Source organism: Leucoraja erinacea, unplaced genomic scaffold (assembly GCF_028641065.1).
Source record: "Leucoraja erinacea ecotype New England unplaced genomic scaffold, Leri_hhj_1 Leri_54S, whole genome shotgun sequence".
NCBI classification, from domain to species: Eukaryota; Metazoa; Chordata; class Chondrichthyes; order Rajiformes; family Rajidae; genus Leucoraja; species Leucoraja erinaceus.
Genome location: NW_026576454.1, coordinates 601,523 through 619,584, shown reverse-complemented (window position 1 = coordinate 619,584; position 18,062 = coordinate 601,523). Strand labels below are relative to the sequence as shown.

General features: G+C 49.2%; 1 protein-coding gene across 2 annotated transcripts in view; it reads right to left on the bottom strand.

Moving 5' to 3' along the window:
* Nucleotides 1-224: 224 nt before the first annotated feature.
* Nucleotides 225-18,062, bottom strand: part of LOC129694117 (cohesin subunit SA-2-like) — a 102,201-nt gene continuing 84,363 nt past the window's right edge. Inside the window, exons 31-37 of one of the 2 annotated variants that reach the window (XM_055630837.1) lie at nucleotides 16,805-16,924; nucleotides 13,298-13,491; nucleotides 11,884-12,067; nucleotides 9,762-9,869; nucleotides 6,135-6,234; nucleotides 2,095-2,169; nucleotides 225-552 (exon numbers count right to left, since the gene is read on the bottom strand). In XM_055630837.1, coding sequence (XP_055486812.1) covers nucleotides 544-552; nucleotides 2,095-2,169; nucleotides 6,135-6,234; nucleotides 9,762-9,869; nucleotides 11,884-12,067; nucleotides 13,298-13,491; nucleotides 16,805-16,924 — 790 coding nt within the window. In that variant the 3' untranslated portion in view covers nucleotides 225-543. The remainder of the gene's footprint in view (nucleotides 553-2,094; nucleotides 2,170-6,134; nucleotides 6,235-9,761; nucleotides 9,870-11,883; nucleotides 12,068-13,297; nucleotides 13,492-16,804; nucleotides 16,925-18,062) is intronic. The other variant, XM_055630838.1, reaches the window with a different exon arrangement.

Below are 18,062 nucleotides of genomic sequence, written 5' to 3'. Positions count from 1 at the left end.
CTCTGGAGAGAAGGCGTGGGTGACATTTTGGATCTTCAGACTAGTCGTTAGCTGGAAAAGTCACACGTTCCTTCTCTCCAGAGATGCGGCCTGTCCCACTGAGTTACTCCAGCATTTTGTGTCTATCTAAACCACAATGTGGCCATTCAGTGCATAACAATTCAGGCATTGGATTCAGGGGGGGGATAGAAATCCTGCATTCACTTCACAGAATAGTGGCGGCATAACTTTTAATTGCCTTTATTAACAAAATGAAAGATAAACTGCAGAAAAATCTCTTTACAGCAAAAATTTACAAAATGGAGTTAACTGTACAAAACAAAACTTCCGATCGATACGCCGGGTTTGAGAAACCTTCATTGACACTCCGGGGTCGTGTGTCTCAACAACTGAAGCTTCAAGCCAACAAACACCACTAAACTAGTGGGCCAACTGTGAACGGTTCCCTTTGGTAGAGAGACGCATCTCAAACACAAATCACAACTTAATCCAACGCAATCTGGGCTCCTGTTCCTCAAAGCATAAGACGAGTCTCCAGCAGCTTCAGAAATCCTAAGGCAGAAAAGATGAGACGTGGAGAGGAGTATTCAGAGTCAAGGTAGCACAAAGATCTTGAGTGAACTGTTACTTTAGTTTAGGGATAGATGCTGGAAACAGGGCCTTCAGCCCACCGTCCACGCCGACCATCGATCCCCGCACACTAATGCCCGTCCCACTTAGGAAACATGAAACCTTGGGTGGGGCGCAAAGTCTCCAGAGGTTTCTGTTCAGGTTTCCAAAGTGGAACAGGGGCATTACACTATCCTAGACACACTAGGGACAATTTACGATCTTTACCGAAGCCAATTAACCTACAAACAAGACCTGGGTTCGATCCTGACCTCGGGTGCTGTCAGCATGGAGTTTGCACGTTCCACTGTGGGTTTCGTCCAGGTGCTCCAGTTTTCTCCCACACCTCAAAGACTTGCAGGTTTGTAGGTTCATTGGCTTCTGTAAATTGCCCGTGAATGTGTAGGGAGTGAATGAGAAAATGGGATAACATCGAACCAGTGTGAACGGGTGATCGATGGTCGGCGTGGACTCGATGGGCCGAAGGGCCCGTTTCCACACTGTGTCTCTAAACTAGAAAACCCCCAAAAAGTAAAAGGATATTTTCAGCAAGATGACAAAAACCTGACTATTGTCGAGAACTACTTCACAATACACTATGGAGGAATATGAAGCACTCTCCAAATACTAGCATGATCATAATTTAAGATTGAGACGGATAGCTTTTTTTAGTGCTTAGTTTAGAGATACAGTGCAGAAACAGGCCCTTCGGCCCACACTGACCAGTGATCCCCGCACATTAACACTATCCCACACACACTAGGGACAATTTTTACATTTACCAAGCTAATTAACCTACATACTTGTACATCTTTGGAGCGTGGGAGGAAACCAAAGATCTCGGAGAAAACCCACGTTGAGAACGCACAAACTCCGTACAGACATTACCCATAGTCGGGATCACTCTGCAGTTTAGAAGGATGAGAGGGCATCTCATTGAAGCATACAAGATTGTTAGGGGCTTGGACACACTAGAGGCAGGAAATATGTTCCCGATGTTGGGGGAGTCCAGAACCAGGGGCCACAGTTTAAGAATAAGGAGTAAGCCATTTAGAACGGAGACGAGGAAACACTTTTATTCACAGAGAGTGGTGAGTCTGGGGAAGTCTCTGCTTCAGAGGGTGGTGGAGGCGGGTTCTCTGGATGCTTTCAAGAGAGAGCTAGATAGGGCTCTTAAAAATAGCGGAGTCAGGGGATATGGGGAGAAGGCAGGAACGGGGTACTGATTGTGGATGATCAGCCATGATCACATTGAATGGCGGTGCTGGCTCGAAGAGTCAAATGGCCTACTCCTGCACCTATTGGCTATTGTCTAAACGCGGGTCTCTGGCGCTGCAAGGCAGCAACTCTACCACTGTGGCACTATGCACCGTGCATTCACCATGGTGAATTGCAGTTATTTAGCACAAAGGACAGCTGAATGGAAGTTACACTTGGGAAGAGGGGAGAGAGCAGAACGGCACATTATCATCTACAGTAACTTACGTCAATGTCTAGGATGGTCGAGTCGAAGAGGTCCTGCAACAGCCCAGCTCTTCCCCGTCTGCTGAGGGGTTCCTGCTGATAGGCACAAAAGGGTCAGGCAAAGCTGGGGCAAGTGCACACGCAACAGGCAGAGAGACCTTCACCCAACTGGATGAGGAAAGGCAGGTAAAGAGGGGACAGAAAAGGGATTCCTCCCCAAAAACCCATGTTCAGTTTACCCCTCCCTTATCAAAGCGCGACCCCACCTTCCAAATTATTCCCAAAGCTTCAGCTTGCTGCTTTTGTTCTCAGTTCTGTCCGTCAGTTGGTGTGTGTGTGTGTCCTCAAATTTACACCAAGATAGGACGGCACAATGGCGCAGCGGTAGAGTTATCACCTTGTAATAGCGCTGGTGCTAGAGACAGTGCTAGTGTGCGGAGGATCGCTGGTCGGCGCAGGCTCGGTGGGCAGACGGGCCTGTCTCTAAACTAAACTAACTGCACAAGACAAAGCAGGTAAGCACGTGACATAATAGGGATTTCTCCCAGAAAACTCTGGAGTTCAGCTTTCCCCTCCCTTATCAATGCATGACCCACTTCTGGATGGTTCCCAATTCTTCTGTGTGCCAGTCCTCAACTTTATAGACATAGAAACATAGAAAATAGGTGCAGGAGTAGGCCATTCGGCCCTTCAACCCATTCAATATGGTCATGGCTGATCATTCAACTCAGTATCCCGTGCCTGCCTTTGCTCCATACCCCCTGATTCCTTTAGCCACAAGGGCCACATCTAACTCCCTCTTAAATATAGCCAATGAACTGGCCTCAACTACATTCTGTGGCAGAGAATTCCACAGATTCACCACTATCTGTGTAAAAAATGTTTTTCTCATCTCGGTCCTAAAAGATTTCCCCTTTATCCTTAAACTGTGGCCCCCTTGTTCTGGACTTACCCAACATCGGGAACAATCTTCCTGCATCTAGCCTGTCCAACCCCTTAAAAATGTTGTACGTTTCTATAAGACCCCCTTCAATCTTCTAAATTCTAGCGAGTACAAGCCGAGTCTATCCAGTCTTTCTTCATATGAAAGTCCTGACATCCAAGGAATCAGTCTGGTGAACCTTCTCGGGGGTCGCTGGTCGGCATGGACTGGCCGAAGGACCTGTGTCCACGTTGTACCTCTAAACTAAACTAAACACGGGCAGATGGACTTTCACCCAACTGCACGAGACAAGGCCGGAAAAGAGGTGACAGGAAAAGAATTTTTCCTTGAAAATTGTAGTATTTAGCTTTCCCTTCCCTTAGCAAAGCTTGACGCTCTTCAGGATCAGTTCCTGTGGATTGGAGGGTAGCTAATGTTATCCCATTTTTTAAGAAAGGAGGGAGAGAGAAAGCAGGGAATTATAGACCAGTTAGCCTGACATCGGTGGTGGGGAAGATGCTGGGGTCGATTATTAAAGATGAAATAGCAGCGCATTTGGATAGCAGCAACAGGATCGGTCCGAGTCAGCATGGATTTACAAAGGGGAAATCATGCTCGACTAATTTCTGGACATTTTGAAGATGTAACAAGTAAACTGGACAAGGGAGAGCCAGTGGATGTAGTGTACCTGGACTTTCAGAAAGCATTTGATAAGGTCCCACATAGCAGATTAGTGGGTAAAATTAGAACACATGATATTGGGGGTAGAATGCTGACATGTATAGAAAATTGGTTGGCACACAGGCAACAAAGAGTAGGGATTAACGGGTCCCTTTCAGAATGACAGGCAGTGACTAGTGAGGTACCGCAAGGCTCTGTGATGGGACCGCAACTATTTACAATATACATCAATGATTTTGATGAAGGAATTAAAAGTAACATTAGCAAATTTGCAGGTGACACAAAGCCAGGTGGCGGTGTGAACTGTGAAGAGGATGCTATGAAAATACTTGGACAGGTTCGGTGAGTGGGCAGATGCATGGCAGATGCAGTATAATGTGGATAAATGTGATGTTCTTGCCACTTTGGTGGCAAGAACAGGAAGACAGATTATTATCTCAAGGTGTCATGTTGCAAAAAGGGGAAGTACAACGAGACCTGGGTGTCCTTGTACACCAGTCACATAGAAAATAGGTGCAGGAGGCCATTCGGCCCTTCGAGCCAGCACCGCCATTCATTGTGATCATGGCTGATCGTCCCCTATCAATAACCCGTGCCTGCCTTTTCCTCAAATCCCTTGATTCCACTAGCCCCTAGAGCTCTATTTAACTCTCTCTTAAATCCATCCAGTGATTTGGCCTCCACTGCCCTCTGTGGCAGGGAATTCCATAAATTCACAGCTCTCTGGGTGAAAAAGTTTTTTTCTCACCTCAGTCTTAAATGACCTCCCCTTTATTCTAAGACTGTGGCCCCTGGTTCTGGACTCGCCCAACATTGGGAACATGTTTCCTGCATCTAGCTTGTCCAGTCCTTTTATAATTTTATGCTTCTATAAGATATCCCCAAAATACAAAATTATTAAGGGATTGGACATGCTAGATGCAGGAAACATGTTCCCAATGTTTAAGAATAAGGGGGTAGGCCATTTAGAACTGAGATGAGGAAAAACCTTTTCACCCAGAAAGTTGTGGATTTGTGGAATTCCCTGCCACAGAGGGCAGTGGAGGCCGTTTCACTGGATGCATTCAAAAGAGAGTTAGATAGAGCTCTTAGGGCTAGCGGAATCAAGGGATATGGGGAGAAGGCAGGAACGGGGTATTGATTGTGGATGATCGGCCATGATCACATTGAATGGCGGTGCTGGCTTGAAGGGCCGAATGACCTAAACCTGCACCTGTTGTCTATGTATCTATGAATTGTTCCCAATCCTTCAGCGTGCGTGTGCGTGCGTATGTTCGATCCTGGCTACCGGTGCTGTATGTACGGAGTTTGTATGTTCTCCACATAACCTGTGTGGGTTTCCTCCGGGTGCTCCGGTTTCATCCCACACTCCAAAGACGTGCAGGTTTGTAGGTTAATTGGCTTTGGTAAAATTATAAATGGTCCCAGTGTGCAGGGTAGCGTTGGTGTTCGGGGACCACTGGGCGAAAACTAAAACTAAACCATAGAAACATATAAAATAGCTGCAGGAGTAGGCCATTCGGCCCTTCGAGCCAGCACCACCATTCAATATGATCATGGCTGATCATCCTAAATCAGTACCCGTTCCGACTTTTTTCCCCATATCCCTTGATTCCCTTAGCCCTAAGAGCTAAATCTAACTCTCTCTTGAAAACATCCAGTGAATTGGCCTCCACTGCCTTCCTTGGCAGAGAATTCCAGATTCACAACTCTCTGGGTGATAAAGATTTTCCTAATCAGTCCTAAATGGCCTAAACAGTTTTAAACTGTGACCCCTGGTTCTGGATTCTCCCAACATCGGGAACATTTTCCCTGCACCTACCCTGTCTAATCCTCATAGAACTTTACACGTTTCTATAAGATCCCCTCCCATCCCTACACATTAACACTTTCCCACACACACACACCAGGGACAATTAAAAAACACATTTACCAAGCCAATTAACCTACAAACAGTTGTGTCTTTGAAGTGTGGGAGGAAACCGAAGATCTCGGAGAAAACCCACGCAGGTCAGGGGGAGAACTTCCAAACTCTGTACAGACAGTGTCCGTAGACATGATGGAACCTACAATGCAGCAACTCTGCTGCTGTGTCACTGTGCCCCCATTGATAGACATTTGGACAAAGGTAGAAACATAGAAATTAGGTGCAGGAGTAGGCCATTCGGCCCTTCGAGCCTGCACCGCCATTTAATATGATCATGGCTGATCATCCAACTCAGTATCCTGTACCTGCCTTCTCTCCATACCCCCTGATCCCCTTAGCCCCAAGGGCCACATCTAACTGCCTCTTAAATATAGCCAATGAACTGGCCTCAACTACCTTCTGTGGCAGAAGGTACAGGGATAGGAAAGCTCCCGTGGTTGGGATCAAACCCGGGTCTCCGGCGCTGCAGGGCAGTAACTCTATAGCTGCGCCACCGTTTCTGTACTGTGTCTAGAGTGTAACGTTACTGACCAGATTGATGTCGCTGTTTGCGTCCGAGTGCTCACTGGTGGCGTCAGACATCATAGGCCCGGCATCTGTGTCTTCCCCGTCTTCCTCCATCAGACTCAGCCTGTGACAGAGAGCAAATCCAGTCATTAAGCAGCCGCTTGTAAATGATGGCTGCCTTGCAAAGTGACGCAGCGGGATGCGGCTCACACCTCTCGCTTACACGGATCCTAGTCGATAGACAATAGGTGCAGGAGTAGAGGCCATTTGGCCCTTCGAGCCAGCACCGCCATTCAATGTGATCATGGCTCATCATCCATAATCAGTACCCCGTTCCTGCCTTCTCTCCATATCCCCTAATTCCGCTATCCTCAAGAGCTCTATTTAACTCTCTCTTGAAATGCATCCAGAGAACCAGCCTCCACCGCCCTCTGAGGCAGAGAATTCCGCACACTGGAAGCTTTTCCTCATCTCCGTTCTAAATGGCTTACCACTTATTCTTAAACTTTGGCCCCTGGTTCTGGACTCCCCCAACATCGGGACCATGTTTCCTGCCTCTAGCGTGTCCAAACCCTTAATAATCTTATACGTTTCAATAAGATTCCCTCTCATCCTTCTAAACTCCAGGGTGTACAAGCCCAGCCGCTCCAATCTATCAGCACATGACAGTCCCACCATCCCGGGAATTAACCTGGTGAACCTTCGCTGCACTTCCTCAATAGCAAGAATGTCCTTCCTCAAATTTGGAGACCAAACTTGGGGGCCGCACAGAACAAAGGGGGAGCCCACCCAATGGGGGGGGGGGGGGGGGGGGGGGGGGGGGGAGCGTACCTGAGAAGGAAAAGGGGACCCAGCGCGGGGGGCACACAGAACGAACGACACCAAAATTATGGGATAACAGCCTCTTCTTTGAACATCAAAAAAACGAAGGAGCTGATCATGGACGTAGTAGGCACATCATCCGAGGGACGAGAACCTTCCAAGAATGAAGGAGGACCCGGTGTGGGGGGACAGCTGAAAACTAAGCGGCGCTGAGAAGGAAGGGGGACCTGGCATGGGGGGCTGGGGGCGAGTGCTTTTAGCAACTTTGGGGAGGCTCTTCTAACTTTGTATGCAAAGACAAATAATTTCACTGCACGTAACTAGGTACAAGAGACAATAAAGTATCATCATCATCATCATCATCTTACACACTCCAATGTTGTCTCGCTCCCTTGTACACCAATGGCCGCAGCAGGGGCTGCACTTGCAGTCTATACTCACACAACCTTTAGCGTCATGACTGGAGCCATTCCTTCTCCCCAGAGATGCTGCCTGTCCCGCTGAGTTACTCCAGCTTGATGTGTCTATCTTTGATTTAAACCAGTATCCACAGTTCCTTCCTACACTCTACCATGTGTTCTCAAGGCTGTTTCAGAAGCCACCCACAAACGAGTCAATCATATCGGTTGTCAAGTCACACAACACGGAAACAGGCCATTCGGCCCAACTCATCCATGCCGACCAAGATGCCCCATCCACACTAGTCCCACCTGCCTGCGTTTGGTCCATATCCCTCCAAATCTTTCCTATCCATGTACCCGCCCAAGTGCCTTTTAACTGCTGTTATTGTTCCTGCGTCTTGAAGTGTTGTCAAGCTGGAAAGGGTGCAGAGAAGATTTACGGGGATGCTGCCAGGACTCTAGGGTCGGAACTACAGGGAGAGGTTGAACAGGATGGGACTCTAGTCCTTGGAGCGCAGGTGGATGAGGGGTGATCTTATAGAGGTATACAAAATCATGAGAGGAATAGATCAGGTAGATGCACAGAGGGTGGTGGGTGTATGGAACAAGCTGTCAGAGGCGGTAGTTGAGGCTGGGACTATCACAATGTTTAAGAAACATTTGGACAGGTACATGGATAGGATGGGTTTGGAGGGATAGGGGCCAAATGCAGGCAGGTAAGACTAGTGTAGATGGGACATATTGTTGATGTGGGCAAGAAGGGCCCGTTTACACGCTGTACACCTCTAATTCTTGCCTGCCTTGCCTGGCAGCTCATTCCATACACCCACCACTTGGCAGCTATCAAAGTTAGCTTGGAAGGGAGGGGAGAAGCAATGAGCTTAATTCACGTAGGGGCTGAAACTTGGCGCTGGATAACGGTGCAAGGTGATATGACGGCCTGAATGAAAGGAACTGGCTCAAGACAGCACAGTGGCACAGTATTAGAGTTGCTACCTTACAGCACCAGGGACCCCATCCTGACTATTCGTGCTATCTGTACAGAGTTTGTACCTTCTCCCTATGACCTGTGTGGAATTTCTCTGGGTGCTATATTTTCCTCCAACACTACAAAGGTTTGTACACGTTTGTAGGTTCATTGGCTTTGGCGAGTTGTACAATTGTCCCTAGTGTGTGTAGGTTAGTGTGCGATGTGATCGCTGGTCACCATAGTCTCGGAGGGCCAAAAGGCCCCGTTTCCACGATGTATCTCTAATCTCCTTTCTACAGATATGTCCTTTTATTCTGAGGCTGTGCCCTCTAGTCCTGTACTCTTGCACAAGTGGAAACGTCCGCTCTATCCAGGCCTTTCACTATTCGGCAAGTTTCAGTGAGTGTTCCCCCTCATCCTTCTGAACTCCAGCGGCTACAGGCCCAGTGGCTCATCATATGTTAACCCACTCATTCCCGGACCGGTGCTCCGGTTTCCTCCCACACTCCAAAGACGTACATATTTGTAAGTTAATTGGTTTTGGTAAAATTGTAAATTGTCCCTAGTGTGTGCAGGATAGTGTTAGTGTGCGGGGATCACTGGTCGGTGTGGTGTCGGTGGGCCAAAGCGCCTGTTTCCATGTTGTGTCTCTAAACTAAACTAAATTAATCATCCCCGGGATCATTCTCGGTCTCTTTGTGCCAGACCACATCCTGTCTTTTGTTCCTCAATACCTCTGATGAGTTGATGACTTAAATGTGATCGTCTTCTGACTCAAGGTTTAAGAAGGAACTGCAGATGCTGGAAAATCGACGGTAGACAAAAATGCTGGAGAAACTCAGTGGGTGAGGCAGCATCTCTGGAGAAAAGGAATAGGCAACATTTATTCAGAGTGAGAGTCAGGGGAGAGGGAGACACAGAGATAAGGAAGGATTAGGTCTGAAAACAAGACATCAAAAGAGATGTTTAAGAAGGAACTGCAGATGCTGGAAAATCGAAGGTACACACAAAAGCTGGAGTAACTCAGCGGGTGCAGCAGCATCTATGGAGCGAAGGAAATAGGCAACGTTTCGGGCCAAAATCCTTCTTCAGGCTGAAGAAGGGATTCGGCCTGAAACGTTGCCCATTTCCTTCGCTCCATAGATGCTGCTGCACCCGCTGAGTTACTCCAGCTTTTGTGTGTACCATCAAAAGAGATGGCAAGGAAGTAAAATAGATCATTGTTAGCTCAGTGGCTCAAGTAGCATCTCTGGAGAAAAGGAACAGATGACATTTCGCGTTGAGACCCTTCTTCAGACTGAAAGACAGGGGATAGGGAAACGAGAGATATAGAAGGTAAATCGAAAGAAAGAAAGATGTGCAAAAAGCAACGACGAGGGACAACCCTGTCGAACCTTTACACTGAAATACCACAACTTACAGGAACCGTGTACTAACTGCGGCAACCCCTTCACTTACAGTTGCTGCTTGCGCACTTTCTGCCGGGACCGGTTCTTCACCACTTTATTCTTCTGAACCTGATTATTTTGCTGCTTGTTCCGATTTTGAGAGCCCAGCCAAGACCTGCTGCACACGGAGAAAGGATACAACGGTCAGTGTGATACATTAACAGGGGCCACTAGGCTGCATTCCGAGACACTCCGGCGCAGTGTGTGAGGAGGTTGACAGGGAATGTTGCCGGAAATTGGGAACGCTTTTGCACAGTTAAAGGCCGTAAGGGATAGATGTAGAATTAGGCCATTCGGCCCGTCAAGTCTACTCAGCCATTTAAACATAGCTGATCTATCTCTCCCTCCTAAAAACATTCTCCTGCCTTCTCCCCATAACCTCTGACACCCGTACTAATCAAGAATCTATCCATCTCTACCGTAAAAATATCCATTGACGACCTCCACAGCCTTCTGTGGCAAGAATTCCTCAGATTCGCCACCCACTGACCAAAGAAATTGCTCATCTCCTTCCTAATAGAACGTCCTTTAATTCTGAGGCTGTGACCTCTAGTCCTAGACATTCCCACTAGTGGAAATATCCTCTCCACATCCACTAGTAAAAGAAACTAAGTAATTGAAGAGAGGACTAATATGTAAATTTAAGTGAGGCCCAGACAGGGTGGACAATCAGAAGCAGAGTGGCACGGTGGCGCAGCGGTAGAGTTGCTGCCTTACATCGCGAGAGACACAATCTTGACTATGTGTGCTGTCTGTACGGAGTTTGCATGTTCCCGTGAGTTTTCTCCGGAAACTCTGGTGTCCTCCCACACTGTAAAGAAGTGGGTTTCTAGGCTAATCAACTTGGGTAAAATTGTCCCTAGTGTGTGTACGATAGTGTTAGTGTACGGGAATCGCTGGTTGGCATGGATTTGGTGGATCGAAGGGCCAGTTTCTGCTCTGTGTCTCTAGAATAAAAAACTTTCCCCAGGGTGGAAATGTCCAACACTAGAGGGCATAGCTATAAGTTGAGAGGGTGAAAGTTTAATAGGAGGCGTGCGGGACAAGTTGATTTTTATTTTAGTGAGTGGTGGGGGCCCGGAAGCTGGTAGAGGCAGACACGATAGTGGTGCTTAAGTGGCTTTTAGATCGTTGGGTGGGCGGCACGACCGACGTCGCAGCGGCCTCTGCAGTCCGTCTGTCTTTTAAAAACATTTTTGTCCCGTTGAGGGTATAGTTTGTAGTGGGTTTTTAAATGTGTATGTGTGGGGGGTGGGGGAAACTTTTAGATCTCTTCCCTGTACGGGGACCCGACCTATTCCCTGTCGGGTCTCCTTTGTCGTTGGGGCCTAGCACCGTGGAGCGGCCTCCAACCGGAACGACCTGGGGGCTCAAGTCACGGAGCCGGCGGAGCTGCGGACCTACCATCGTGGAGCTGGCCGGCTTCGGAGCGTGGAGAGCTGCGGTGGCGCGCTGCTACGACCCGACTCCGGTGGATGGTGACACCGGGAGCACCGGCTTTGGAGCGTGGAGTGGTCGGAGACCGCTTTACGGGGCACTGGCAACGGCGACTTCTCCCGCCCGAATTGCGGGGTTGAGAGTGACCTTACATCGCCCGGCGCGGCTTTAAATGGCTGCGGACTTGCTAGCGCCCGCCGGGGACTTTGACTTTGACATCGGGAGAAGAATGGAGAGCAGGGGAGAGACAAGACTTTGCCTTCCATCACAGTGAGGAGGAGAATCACTGTGATGGATGTTTGTGTGGATTGTGTTGGTGTGTGTCTTGGTTCTTTTCTTGTATGACTGCAGAAACCAAATTTCGTTTGAACCTCATGTGAGGTATTAAATCGTTTCTTTATGGCACTGGCATCTGGGCAGTACTACGGCAGATGGAATTTAATCCTGATCCTAAAGATGGAATTTAATCCTAAATTATCTAAGAGATAAAGCATCATAACAGGACTAATAAAATTTGGGTAAACACCAAGAGGGGAGTAGAGGAGAAGAGGTGTCTTGTACATCCAGTGATCCCTGAATGTGCCGCAAAGAGAAAGAAATGGTGAAAGTACTGGAGGAAGATGCAGTGGTGGCATTCAAGTCGAAATGTTCCCCCCCAAGTTGTTTAAACAGCGACCACACGCGGCTGAACCAACCTGTGCGCAAAGTCAGACTCGGAGCCTTTCTCAGAGTCCTGGTCGGAGGAGCTGTGCAGACTGCCCGTGTCCCACTGACTTGGTCGCAGGAGGGTGGAGGTAAGTACCGGGGTGGCCAACTTCCTGCCCAGCTGCGAGCTGCCTCCGCTGTGCATCCACGCCCCATCCACACTCGTATCAGATACTGCAAAGCAAAGTTAGAGAAGCTTAAAACACAGGGTCGACAGTGAGAATAAAATGTAAAAATATCAAAAATAAATCCCGCTCCCTCCCTCTCTACATCTTCCCTGCGGTTATCAATCCCCCCCCCCCCCCCCCCCCCCCCCCTTTCGGTCGTGTCAATCCTACTCCCCTCATTCTTTCTACTCATCACTTTAATTTCATGTTTCATGTATTTTGTGTTTTTATGACTGTTCGCAGATCAATATCATATAAATAAAGTTTGATCGTGTCGTATTGTTCTTTATTTGCTTATTTTACTCCGGAGTCACGTGAATGACTACGTGAGGACCCCGCCAGGACGCATGCACGTCATATCATCTAACGCATTGCGCAGCGACTGGCGGGGAGGAGCGTTGCTCCTTCAGCGGTAGGTTTAAAACGGACCTGCAGGTAAGTTAATTATTGTGAGGTCGTTTGTTCCGTTCTCTGAGAATTATTTTTCAGAAAGGAACCTATGGATAAGACAAAGACGAAGTCCAAACGGACCGCTACAAGACTGACCGCCGCGGAAATGCGGGCAGTCAGCAGCGGCCGACTGCACCTGGATCGCTAACTATGCGGTCGGCAGCCTCCGACCTGGCACCAGCACAGTCCGAACCGATACCACGGACTGGCGGGAAAGCCAAGCAAAAGTCGGATAGGCCCGTAGACTCGGACCGTGAAGATTCAGCGCCTGCGGGCAGCGGCCGTGGACAAGATAGATCAGCCATGATTGGATGGCGGTGTAGACTTAATGGGTCGAATGGCCTAATTCTATTCCCATAACTTATGAACCAATAACCCCACCTTCTCTCAATGCGCCCATCGCCTGCTGGCAGCTACTTTCAACAACATGACCATTCTATTCCAGTTACTCATCCCAACCTTGAAACCGGAGGTAGAAACAAGGAACTGCATGTGCTGGTTTACAGAAAAAGACAAACCGTTCACAGGTTACAGGAGTAGAATTAGGCCATTCGGCCCATTGCGTCCACTTCGCCATTTAATCATGGCCGATTGTATCCTCGTCCCATTTTCCTGCCTTCTCCCAATAACCCTCGACACCCGTGCTGGAGGAACTCAGGCAGCAACAAAAGCTTTTTGCAGCACCCCACGACAATGATAAACTAACCCAAGGTCATTACGTCCCGAATCCCCGTCCGAAAGCGGTGACCCATGAGCACCTGTCATCCTCTCTCTCTCTCCCTCGTACCTTCCATTCGCCTTCTCTTGGCCGATGCTGCTGCGACTCTCTTGGCTCGTAGGCTGCTCGGCTTGCCGCTGATCATGGACATGGTGTCATCGTCCCCTCGTGCCTGCAACGACTTGCGGTACAATGCCAGCGGCAGCCACTCGTCAGGGGCTGCACCGAGAGGGGCAGGGTAGTTCTTGTCCAGGTAGGCAAGCCTGCAAAACCAACGACAGATTCAGCAGCTGCTCCCTCAGGACCATGTCCCACTCCGAATACTACACAACGCCAACTACAAGTCAAGTCACATTTATTTATATAGCACATTTAAAAAACAACTCTCGTTGGCCAAAGTGCTTTACATTTGTTATAAGAATAGTATAAACAAACAAACTACATACATATAGCCCTCGCTCACTGGACGTCAGGAAAGGCTTGGGAGTATAGATACATTTTTAGTCTTGACTTAAAGGAGTCGATGGAGGGGGCAGTTCTGATGGGAAGGGGGACGCTGTTCCACAGTCTAGGAGCTGCAACCGCAAAGGCGCGGTCGCCCCTAAGCTTATGCCTAGACCGCGGGATATTCAGCAGCCCCAAGTTGGCCGGTCTGAGGGACCTGGAGGTGGAGTGGTGGGTGAGAAGACTTTTAATGTAGGAGGGGGCAAGCCCATTGAGGGCTTTGTAGACATAGAGGAGGGTCTTGAAATATATACGGAACCGCACAGGGAGCCAGTGGAGAGAGGCCAGGATCGGGGTGATGGCCCTACCGAAGCCTCATGGTTGCCTGCGGGAGGTACCGGCGACACAAAGGTGGACAGGCGAGAGGGACGTCTATGACCCTCTGTTCAGGATTCCCCCAACATCGGGAACATTTTTCCTGCATCTAGCCTGTCCAATCCCTTAAGAATTTCATATGTTTCTACAAGATCCCCCTCGATTCCTTCTCAATTCCAGTGAATATAAGCCCGGTCGATCCATTCTTTCATCGTACGCCATCCCGTCCTGGGAATTAACCTGGTGAACCTACACTGCACTCCCTCAAGGGCAAGAATGTCCTTCCTCAAACTTGGAGACTAAAACCGCACACAATACTCCAGGGCGGAGCTAGAGACGAGGAACGAAGCCGGTCGGGGAGGAGAGGGGACTGGGGTCTGGCCGACCCCTCCCTCGTGGTTTGCTGCGGGGAACAGAGGCGGATGGGCGAGCAGAGGGGCGTGGCGTCCAAGGATAGAGACGGCTGGAGGTCGGCAACAGCCTGGGACTTGCCTGGAAGTTCTAGGCTATACTAGGACTTGCCTGGAAGCTCTAACACCAAGACCCGGTGTGCGGCCTCGCGCCCCCCGGCGTGGCTTTAATGGCCGCGGGACAATCGCCATCGCCAGCCGGGGGCTTTGACTTTGACTCTGACATCGGGGGGGGGGGAGAGTGCAGTGGAGAGGTAAGTTTTTTTTGGCCTTCCATGACAGCTATGTGATGGATGTTTATGTAAAATGTAATTATGTTGTGTCTGGGGTCTATTTGTGTGTAATGTATGGCTGCAGAAACGGCATTTCGTTTGGACCTCTAGGGGTCCAAATGACAATTAAATTGACTCTTGACTCTTGACTCTTGAACAGGCACTGCTTGTACGAAATAGAGCGTGGACTTTGAAAACAGCGGCAAAAGATGGCGTCTCTTACAATGGGGGCCCGGTAGACTATTTCTGTTCACTTGCTGGTCGGGGATGGGGGGGGGGGGGGGGGTGTGTACACCATTAATCTTCTGGACTGTTTGTAACATTGAGAATTTCTCTATGTTAGCACTTCACACATGTGACAATAAAATCACCACGGGTTATAGGGAGAAGGCAGGAGAATGGGGTTGAGGGGGAATGAGATTCAAGAGAGTTTATTGTCATGTGTTCCTGATAGGACAATGACATTTTTGCTTTGCTTCAGCACAGCAGAACATAGTAGGCATGACTACAGTGTGATTCAGTCGTGATTGAGTGGCAGAGTAGACTTGATGGGACGAATGGCCCAATTCTGTTCCTAGAACTTATGAACCATTGAAGGAGTCCAAAAGGTTTCTTTGCTACTCTAAGCACCCATGTGGTCATTTTCAGGGAGCTATGAAGTTGTTCCCCAATGTTCTGTATATATCTGGCCAGCACTGGACAATTCAGAATTAATTTCCTCACACTGGTCAGGAATAAACTCCATCTGCCACTGCTCCACCCAGCCTTCCAGCTGATCTGGGTCCTTAGGCAATCGTCCTAGTAACCTACAACTCGGGAATAAGTAGGTTAACCTATGATGAGCGTTTGTCGGCACTAGGCCTCCACTCGCTGGAGTTTAGAAGAATGAGGGGGAGGGGGGGATCTCATTACAACGTACAGAATAGTGAAAGGCTTGGAGAGAGCGGATGTAGAAAGGATGTTTTTCAAGGCAGAGATAGACAAATTCTTGATTAGTACGGGTATCAAGGGTAATGGGGAGAAGGCAGGAAAATGGGATTAGAATGACTGAGTAGACTCGATGGGCCGAATGGCCTAATTCTACTATAACGTGAACTATCAGCGCTTGTGGCCTGCTGGCACAGCGTAATGAGAGATTCGAGCATCGCCCCATCACAGTTCGCAACCCTCCACTTCCTCACTGTCGGCCTACACACAATCTACAGGGCGGCATGGTGGCGCAGTGGTACAGCTGCTGTCTCAAAGTGCCAGATACCAGTCTTCAATCTGGACTAGGGATGCTAGCTGCAAGAATTTGTACCTGCTCCCCGTGACCATGTGGGTTTAATCCAGGTGCTCCGGTTTCAATCCACATTCCAAAGATTGTAATTTAATTGGCTTCTGTAAAATTGTGAATGGTCCCGTGTGTGTAATATAGTGCTAATGTACGGGGTGACCACAGGTCAGTGGAGCAAGGACGTCCTACAGCAGTTGTACAGGGCCCTGGTGAGACCGCACCTGGAGTATTGTGCACAGTTTTGGTCTCCTAATTTGAGGAAGGACATTCCTGCTATTGCGGGAGTGCAGCGTAGGTTCACCAGGTTAATTCCCAGGATGGCGGGACTGACATATGGATTGACTGGGCTTATATTCACTGAAATTTAGAAGGATGAGAGGGGCTCTTATAGAAGCATATAAAATCTTATGGGATTGGACAGGATAGAAGCAGGTTCCCGATGCTGGGGGAGTACAGAATCAGGGGTCACAATTTAAGAATAAAGGGTAGGCCATTTAGTACTGAGATGAGGAAAAACCTTTTCTGCCAGAGAGTTGTGAATCTGTGGAATTCTCTGCCACAGAAGGCAATGGAGGCCAAATCACTGGATGTTTTCAAGAGAGAGTTAGATTTAGCTCTTCGGGCTAACGGAATCAAGGGATATGGGGAGAAAGCAGGAACGGGGTACTGATTTTGGACGATTAGCCACGATCATATTTAATGGTGGTGCTGGCTCAAAGGGCATCCTCCTGCACCTATTTTCTATGTTTGGTGGGCTGTTTCTGCGCTGTATCTCTAAACTACACAAGCCCTCACTCACACAGCCTTCTTGTCCTGTCGCAAGAGCTTGCACGAGAATTCACTCAGAACATCGAGGAACGGCAGGTTCAGCGGGGAGTCGAATCCACGGTGTCGCTGGAAAACAAACTTCATTCCATCCCTGTAGGAGCAGATCAAGATCACAAACAACGGATGAAAACCCAACACTTCACACTCAAGTTAGCAATGCACTTCACCCTAAAGTAGCGCAGTAGACAAATTAGTCCAAAGTAAACCGGGGTGGCAAGGTGGCGCAGTGGTAGAGTTGATGCCTTGTAGCGCCAGAGACCCGGCTTTGATCCTGACTACGGGTGCTGTCTGTACAGTTTGTACGTTTTCCTCGTGACCTGCGTGGGTTTTCGCCAGGAGCTCCGGTTTCCTCCCACACTACAAAGACGTGCGGGTTTGTTGGTTAATTGGCTTTGGTAAAATTGTAAATTGCCCCTAATGTGTAGAATGGCGCTGGTGTGCGATGATCGCTGGTCGGCACGTACTTGGTGGACCGAAAGACATGTTTCCTTGCTCTCTCTACAGTCTAAAACAGGTTTAAATTGCCTAGAGAGATTAATAAAGAATAACCAGAGATGCTGCGACACCGGTCGCGTGGGCGGCGTGACCGATGTCGCAGCGGCCTCTGCAGTCTGTCTGTGTTTTTTTGTTTTTTTTTGTCCTGTTGAGGGTTTAGTTTGTTGCGGTTTAGCATTTTTTTTTTAAAATGTGTATGTGTGGGGGGTGGGGGAAACTTTTAATCTCTTCCCTGCATGGAGACCCGACCTTTTCCCTGTCGGGTCTCCGTTGCCGTTGGGGCCTAGCGCCGTGGAGCGGCTTCCACCGGAACGGCCTGGAGGCTCAAGTCATGGAGCTTGTGGAGCTGGGGAGCTGCTGTGGAGCTGCGGAGCCTGTGGAGCTGCTGCGGACTTACCTCCGTGGAGCTGGCCGGCTTCGGGGCGTAGAGCGGCGGTGGCGCGTTGCTGCGGCCCGGCTCCGGTGGATGGAACACCGGGAGCTCGCGGATCCCCGGTGGGAGGCTGCTTTGCGGGGCACCGGCAGCGGCAACTTCTCCCGCCCAAATTGCGGGGTTGAGAGTGACCTGGAGGGGGATCCTACAACGCCCGGCGCGGCCTTAATTTGCCGCGGACTAGCGCCCGCCGGGGGCTTTGACCTCGACTTCGGGAGGGAAATGGAATGCAGGGGAGAGACAAGAACTTTGCCTTCCATCACAGTGAGGGGGAGAGCCACTGTGATGGATGTTTATGTGA